Here is an 8,855-nt window from a genome sequence, read left to right on the forward strand (position 1 = left end):
CAAAATTATTATTGGAAATAATAATTTTCTAAGTTGAGTTCAAAATTTTGAGAAGGGTATTATGGTTATTTGACCCCAAGGGCTCGGGTTTAGGCTAGGGTATGAAATTCCAGTTTTTGATTTTAAATTCCCTTAAATATATTTAAAATGTTAGTAAACCATAAACTAAGGAATATTGTCCCAATATGATTATAGGGTCTAAACGCGATCAGAATTACTCACAAGGACGTAATTCACGAAAGCTAAGCATGGATGTGTACAATTTAATGACACATCTTACACAAAGAATATTATGTTCTTGCAAAATGAAGAACAAAGTGTAAATATGTGCTAACAATAAAAAATACATGGTATTTAAGATGAAAGAAGATATTTGAAAAAGAAAAATCCATAAACTTTGTTACACAAATGGGAAATCAACATACAAAATAAACACTATCTAGTTACATATTGTTTCATCATCACCTTAATAATCTTAAAAAGATTAGAAACTCATAACTAGAATAGAAAATACAAACCAAAAAATTACAAACATGACATAGGAAAATTTGGAGGAAAACCCACAAATTGTTCCTCTAAAAATACATAGAAAATTAACAACAAAGAAGAAGAAGAAGAAAATGGAGAGGTCTTGAAAGTGTAGAATGTGTAGTGTAATCCCTCCCAAAATTATGCACTACACTCCCTTATTTATAGCCAAAAAAAATATATTAAAATAATCAATTTAAATGAATTAAATTGATTAAATTAATAATAATATGACAAATATGGGTAAATTATAAGGTGTAATGATGATTTTGGGGTAAAATGTGTAGAAAAATTTGGGTAAAAGAATTGGTATTTTTGAACATAAGGGGACAAAGGGAAAAATGTGCTTTTGTTGGGCTCAAAATAAACACAAAAGGGGCTTGGTGGGTTGTGGCAGGCGACTGGGTGAAGGAGATGGCTGGCATGGTGAGGTGCTGGCGTGCGGGCTTCGGCTAGAGGCACGCTCACGAATTGGTGGAATGATTGGGCTGGAGCTGGAGAAGCTGCTTACTGGGGCTTTGCTGGGCTGGTGAGGAGAGCAGGCCCATGGTGGCTGGGAAGGAGATGCATGCGGAAGTGTTGATGGCTGGCCCAGGCGTTGGGCCGGGCTGGTGGTCTTCAAAAATGCTAGCTTTTCATTTCTTTTTTCTCAAAAATGCCACTCTTTATCCTCATTTTTATTGCTTTTCAATAGCAAATAAATTACAACAAATTCCCTATAAAACAAACATAAATTAAATTAAAACTAAATATTTTCAATAATAAAATATACAACAAAAGTTCCATGAAAATATTAATTAAAACTTAATTTACTTAAACATTTAAGCTCAAAATTTCATCTTTTTACTCTTAACTTAACAATATTAATTTTAAATAATTAAAATATAACATTTTACAATAATATAACTATAAAAATACATAAAAATCTATAAAATTAAAATAAACCTAATAAATTCAAAATTACTTAAAAACTTAATAGATCAATTAAAAACTCAAGAATTAAGCAACAATTAGCACATAAAAAGTGGTAAAATAACTCTATTTTGTAGAGTCATTAGTTATTAATATGATAATTATTATAACCTAAGGTTTAGATAGAGCCAATAAGAATATGACACTTGTCATGAGCATGGTTACACTACAAAAATCAGGGCCTATACCGAGAACAAATGTCCTCGGTATAAGCCGAAATGTCCTCGGTATATCTTATACCGAGACAATGTCGTCGGTATAAAGTTGTCGGTACAGCCGCGTCGGTAAAAACAAAACGTCTACCGACGACATTCAAAATGTTCTCGGTATACGTTTTACCGAGGATAATGTCCTCGGTAGAAAGTGACAAATGTCCTCGGTACAACAAACCTCAATTTCTCATCGTACTGGTACATACCGACATCTTGGTGGTATATACCGAGGACAATGTCCTCGGTATAGACTTGTCCCCAATTTTTTTTTATATTTGTTATTCCCTTATTTATTTATTTATTTTGAATTAAATATAAGAAAATAGAATAAAATTAAAACACTTATATTAAAGATATAAAAAAAAACATAAGAGTGTATTCGTTGAATTAAAATAAAGACTTGTCTTAAACATGATAATGTAATAGTCAATTGTAATAAAATTCATACATAAGTCCTACTGAGTCGGTGCTCCAACATCAGGATCATCGGGTGGTGGTGGTGGGGCAGATTGAGATCCCGGGGTGATACAATGAGTCCGGACATGCTCCTCTAACTGTCGAAGACGCTCTCTCATCTCAGACAACTCTTCATCTCTAGTTTGTGAAGGACGAAAATCAAATGGAGTTCGGTCCCTTATGTTAAGGATACGTCCATATCCTTTCTGGTGGCCCCGTCGTTTTCCGAAGACATTTTGTACCAAAGATATGTCTTCATCTTCAGGCGCACTCGAAACTGGTGTGGAACTCTCAGTATCAGTTGCCTGTGTCTGCTGTGTGTCGCGGTATGCACGCAATTCCTCCTGTGATACAATGTATAATGTAATTAAAATTTTGAAACAATTAAAAATTTGAAAAATGTTTAAAAAAACTTAACGTACCCAAGTATTTTTTGCTGTCTCTGTCACCCACCCTGTGCCTGATTTATGGTGAGTATCCATCCAGCTATCCGGGATGGACTCAAGTTGCCCAGTCTCTAAATTGCGCTGTCACGTACATATATTTTTATAAAATTAATAATTAAACGTAAATAAGAAAAATAAACTAAAAAATAATTAATTAACTAACCTTTTTATAGCGTAAGGCTGGGATTGACTGAGAACCTCCATAGCTAAGCTCTTTCAATTTCTTTCTATTTTCCTTGTTGACCACAGAACGTTTCTGCAAAAAGTTATCGTTAGTAATATATTTAATTAAGATAGTTAAGTTTAGCAAGAAATTAATACCGTAATTTCTGGGCGACGGAAAAAATCAATTGCTTTTTGCCACTGCGTATCCGTGCAACCACCATAACGATTTTGTGGCCCATTAATCGTTAAGTGCTCTTTAATATCGTACTTCCAGTCAGAATACTTTTTAGCACACGAAGTATCAATGCCTCTCAAGATCCCAGGCATATGCCCTTCTCCATATCTAGTACGCCCAATATCAAACAAATCATCCTAATTTACAAACATTTATTAGTAAATATCATATATAACATAAAATAAGAATTAAGATAAAAATACATAAACTACTTACTTCCAAATGTGCAAGTATTCTTTCTTTCGAGGCATTTGGTACTTTTGACCATTGAGGACAGTCCGGATCTGTGTACTGTCGAACAAGTAATCCGAGCTCTCTTGAGAAATTTGAGCTGTACTCTCCGATCTCTTTATATGTTCTCCCCCGCACATCCCACTCGAGAGGGAGAGGACGCCCCAACTGTTCCCTCTTTTCCCGCGTGTTCAATCCCTTATGGCGTCCACGTTTACTTGGAGGCGCTATTGTATGCAAATTCAATATTTTAAAATTAATATGGATTAATTGTTAAATTTTAAGGAGTATATCAATGTGTAAAATATTACCTCGTTCACAATCAGCTGGGATATCTGCCGGTCCACGTGGAGGATCGCATCCTCCACCATCACCCCCGTGAGATTGAGCAATAACATCAGCCATATCTGTCAAATTAATCGATATTAAAATTACATTTATCAGTTAAAAATGACAATATAAAATTATTTATTGTTAAAAATAATTACTTCAACATATTATAAAATTACCACTTAATTATCACTATAATAATCTTCACTATCATCATCGGTTTCTATGTGTTCATCTTCCTCTTCATCATCTTCATATTCAACCTCCTCCTCCTCCTCCTCCACTTCCTCTTCCTCCTCCTCCTCTTCTTCTTCCATTTCCTCCTCCCTCTCCTCCTCAATTGCAACATTATCTATCTCAACAAATTGTAATGGAGCCCCCGTACGTTCAAAGCTGATTTGTGGCAACGGTCCAAGATCAACGAATAATTGGAAATTAGAGGAACTAGTGTCGTGCATAACATCTACTTCTACATCCTCCGCTTGTTCTTCAACTAGTGGGATGTCCCACACATTTCTGTGATGCACTTCTTGGACGACTTTCCAATGAGATTTATTTTTAAGGTCTTCAATGTAGAAAACTTGGTTAGCCTGAGTTGCTAAGATAAATTTATCATCTTTGAAGGCCTCCGAACTGGTTTTGATACTCGTTATGTTTTGCTCAAACTTTAATCCTGAAGACCGATTAGTGTCAAACCATTTGCACTTAAATAATACAACAGAACAACCAGAAAGATAAGACATCACTAAAACTTCTTCCAACTGGCCGTAATAAGTACTATTTTCGACACCCGCTACAGAGACGAATAGATGTCTATGACCATAAAAAGCAACCTTCTTTTGTAAACGAATAGATGGTGTTGCCACATTGCAAGTAGAGCAAGCATGATAACCTTGAGCAGTCCATCCAGAAAGGCTACTCCTTGCTGGGTAATCGTTTATAGTCCACATCAAAGCTGCCCGAAGAGTGAAGAAACTGCCATCGACTGCATCTCGAGTCTGTACACCAGTCACCCATAATTCTTTTAACTCATCAATCAATGGTCTTAAGAAAACATCAAAATCTTTTCCTGGCGAATGAGGTCCCGGAATTAATAAACTCAACATGAAATTAGTTTCTCTCATGCACAACCATGGTGGCAAGTTATATGTCGTCAACACTACTGGCCACATACTATAAGACAGACTCATATTACCAAAGGGATTGAATCCATCTGCAGCCAATCCAAGCCGCACATTCCTGGGTTCCATTGCAAATGTTGGATTATTTCGGTCAAAGTCCTTCCAAGCTTTCCCATCAGCAGGATGACGCAATACACCATCTTCTTTTATACGTTGCTCGTGATGCCATCTCATATGTTGAGCAATGTGCCTCGATGCATATTTTCGCATTAACCTAGGGGTTAAAGGAAAATAACGCATCACTTTATGAGGCACTTTCTTTCCCTTGGTGTTCTTGTCCACCCATCGATCCTCTCCACAAACAGGACATTTGCTTTTTCCAGCATGTTCTTTCCAAAACAGTGCGCAATCATGCTTGCAGACATGGATTGACTCGTAGCCCAATCCAAGTTTCCGCAACAACCTTTTCGCTGCATAGTGCGATTTTGGAAGCTTATTTGGGGCTGGAAATGCATCATGTAACAACTCCAGCATTCCATCAAATATTTTGTTGGGAATTTTTCCCAACACTTTGAAATGCATTAACTTCACTAGGAAATTCAATGAAGTGTAATTTTGACACCCGGGGAATAATGGAGCCTCGATCTCAGCAAACAAATCGTTATAATGTTGCCCACTCCTGTAGTCAGTTGTAGGTATCTCTTGACCGCGCTCATTCTCCGCTTGTTCGTCATTGTCATTTTGCATAAGATCAGTGAGAACATCCATCATCTCATCTTCATCATTTTGATCTATCCGAGCTCTCATTGGTATTATTTCATCCTCTCCATGCCAATGCCAATTGGTATATTTCCGTAGAAAACCATTTACAAAAAGATGATTTTCTAATACATCAATTGTCTGAAATTCAACGTTGACACACCTCCTACACGGACATTTCACCAATCCCCTTGAGTCAACGCACTGCCGGGCTCTCTGGAGAAAATCCATCACACCAGCCTCATACTCATCGGATAATCGATCTGTCAAATTAATCCAACTCTTGTCGATCGACATTGTATGAATGTAGCACTGCACGGAACACTAATCATCAAACTTACAATCAATTTGTGTGTGTCCTAATTCAGAGAGAGGCAAATGTAAGAGTCTTCAATGACTCACCCTCTCTAAACGGGTCTAAGGCTTCTTGTGATGAACACTAAAAAAATATAATATTATCACTATGTGATAATAATACTATTATATCTTTGGTAATAATTTCTTATTACCAAAGAAAAAAGCAAATATAATTAAATATGTTTTTTTAATGTCTTATGCTTTTTGAAGTTAATTATGTTGTTTTATGATATCTAACTATAATATATTTCAGTGTAAATATTATTAAACTTATTTAAATTTGACATATTAATTTAGTATTTATTAAATTACATATTTTACTTATGCTTTATTGAATAGTTTGATTAATTTAAACAAAATTTCTAAAATTTGTTTAAAATTTATTTAACTACTTTAGGATTAATTTTTATTTTTATTAAAATTTAGTTGCATAATGTTAATGTTAATTTTTTTTATTCTTAATTTTAAAATATATTATTTATATAAAAAACATAAATTATTCAAAAATTGAAAAAAAATATTAAAAAAAATACAGAAAAATTAAAAACAACTAACAAATAATATTAAAAACATATTTTTTTAATTTTAATTTTAATAATGATTAAAACTAACAAATATTAAATTTAATTTTTTTAATTTTAATTTTAATTTTAATAATGGTTTTCTAATAATATATTTGTTAATTTTATTTAATCAGAACTAACACATATTATTTTTTTACATATTAATTTAGTATTTATTAAATTACATATTTTACTTATGCTTTATTGAATAGTTTGATTAATTTAAAAAAAAATTCTAAGATTTGTTTAAAATTTATTTAACTACTTTAGGATTTAATTATTACTTAAATTATTTAATTAATGTTTATTTTTATTAAAATTTAGTTGCATAATGTTAATGTTAATTTTTTTAATCTTAATTTTAAAATAAATGATTTTACTTATCAATTCACTATTTATTAAATTAGAAATTTTATTGAGTACTTCTACTAATATTCACAATATCTCTAAATTTTACAATTCTATAAAAAATTCGGCAGCATAACGACTATATTTTCATCTATCCCAAAATTTAAAATCCTGCAAATAACACATAAAAAATATCCAGACCCAGATCATGCAGAGAGCATTACAAATTCATTTTAAATAACTATATAATTTATAATTATTAGTCTAAATTTTATTAATTATTCAATTTTCTAACCAAAATATTAAAATTCTACTAAAAATTAACAACAACAAATTAATCATCAATATTCATAAAATCTGAATTTTTACTACTAACATAAGCAAAAAAATTAAAATTGACAACAACAACATACTAACATTACCACCAAAATTTTCAAATTAACACTCAAATATTTAATATGTTTACTAATATGTTTAATACACATAAAATTCACCAAACACAACATAGAATTTATTTAAAAAAAATACTAATTAATCATTTAACAATTTTCTAATTCCTAATATCATTTTTACTAATACTTATTTTGAAAACCTAAAAATAAATACATTCTATCTAATATAATTATTTCAGATTTTTATTAAAATTAATATTATATTATTTATATAAAAAAACATAAATTATTCAAAAATTGAAAAAAAAATTAAAAAAATACAGAAAAATTAAAAAAAACTTACCAATGCCTTCAATATCTTGCTAGCAATCCCTATAATCCAACAAAAACCGAATACCCAACCTTCAAACAAAAATTAGAAAATATCATTATACAATTTCATAAATATATATATATAAAATGAATAAATAAACCATACCTTCAACAAATACACAGAAATTCCTTCACCCTTGGCAATTTTGGGGCTTAAAACCGAGCTTTTATGGAGGAAAACGACTATAATCGGCGGAGGGAGGCGGAGGTTTCGGAGAAAACCCAGAGAAACCAGAGAGGAAGGAGAAGGGGCTTCGCGGCTGAGTGTGATATTTATAAACCCTATACCGAGAACATGTTCTCGGTATAGGTCCTCGGTATAGCAACTAAACCTATTCAGAACCGCGAAAATGTCCCGCGCATATGAAATGTCTATACCGAGGACATGTTGTCGGTATAATGTTCTCGGTATTGAACCTTTTTTTTGTAGTGTTATTCCTAAGGTTTAGATAGAGCCAATAGGATTATGACACTTGTCATATGCATAATTATTAAGGAATTATTATTTTAATGATAAAATAAGGGAAATATAAGACTTAGTCTTCACCAGAATCTGTTAGGAGCATGACATTTGTCACAATTTTTTTTATTTGTGGATTATGTTGTTATTTAGATAATTAAATAGATTTTCCGTAACTTTAGAGTACTGTAACTTCCGACCTATTTTTGACCGAGTAATATTATTAATTTAGAAAAATAGTATTTCTATAAAGTTGTAGATAATTGAATTAGCTTTCTAACGGTATAAATATGGTTTAAATCGGAGTCCTACAGCTCTAGTTATGTTGATTTTACTGCAGGTGAGTTTAGAGTTACGAGTTTTAGGAATTTAAAAGTTAGGATTGTATTTGTTTTTATTATTTTTGTTTTTAATTTTAAAAATCAAGCTTTGACTCCTTAAACCTCTCTCTGAACAATTTGACCAAGTTCTAAGCCTTTGACTGAAGAATATTAAAATATTTTCAATTAAAATCATTATTTTTATTCAAAGCCAAAAAGAATATTTTTATTCCTAGAACTTTATAAATAGGACTTCGCACCCAACCCTTTCACTTACTCTTCTGCTGTGATCAGACTCCAAGGTATTAGTGAGACATAAGAGTGATACTCTTGGGTTGGGAAAGAAAAATCTTTACTATTCTTAAGCTTTACTAAACACTTGGGAAGTAAGGATTATAGTATTTCGGTATTGGAGTTAGGCCAATCTATAAAGTCAACAAAGGTACCCTTATTCTTAAGTTCAATCCTGTTTGATTCCTTAGTTTCTTTAGTTTTCATTCAGGTTCTAACTTTTGTTATGGTTTTGTGGTTAGATTTTTAAGTTCTTTGAACTTAAGGTGTCTTTTCGGTAATATTTCTTTTGGTGGT

General features: G+C 32.0%; 1 protein-coding gene across 1 annotated transcript; it reads right to left on the minus strand.

Annotated features, from left to right (window-relative positions):
• Window positions 1-2,040: 2,040 nt before the first annotated feature.
• On the minus strand, window positions 2,041-7,915 carry LOC133783549 (uncharacterized). The gene is made up of 8 exons (XM_062223207.1): window positions 7,594-7,915; window positions 7,459-7,517; window positions 4,468-5,767; window positions 3,231-3,472; window positions 2,936-3,151; window positions 2,778-2,870; window positions 2,591-2,695; window positions 2,041-2,512 (listed from the first exon to the last, which is right to left on the minus strand). Exons 3-8 carry the CDS (start codon window positions 5,750-5,752, stop codon window positions 2,168-2,170), a joined length of 2,286 nt encoding a protein of 761 aa, XP_062079191.1. The 5' UTR covers window positions 5,753-5,767; window positions 7,459-7,517; window positions 7,594-7,915; the 3' UTR covers window positions 2,041-2,167.
• Between the last annotated feature and the right edge of the window lie 940 nt (window positions 7,916-8,855).

This window comes from Humulus lupulus, chromosome 6, assembly GCF_963169125.1.
Source record: "Humulus lupulus chromosome 6, drHumLupu1.1, whole genome shotgun sequence".
Classification (NCBI taxonomy): domain Eukaryota; kingdom Viridiplantae; phylum Streptophyta; class Magnoliopsida; order Rosales; family Cannabaceae; genus Humulus; species Humulus lupulus.

Excerpts from the sequence above, each read along its gene's own strand:
- LOC133783549 (XM_062223207.1), bottom strand. The coding sequence starts at position 5,752 with ATGTCGATCGACAAGAGTTGGATTAATTTGACAGATCGATTATCCGAT. Across the intron at positions 3,473-4,467 it reads TTCTGGATGGACTGCTCAAG|CGCCTCCAAGTAAACGTGGA; the intron begins GTTATCATGCTT and ends TGCATACAATAG. Across the intron at positions 2,513-2,590 it reads AGACAGCAAAAAATACTTGG|GAGGAATTGCGTGCATACCG; the intron begins GTACGTTAAGTT and ends ATTGTATCACAG.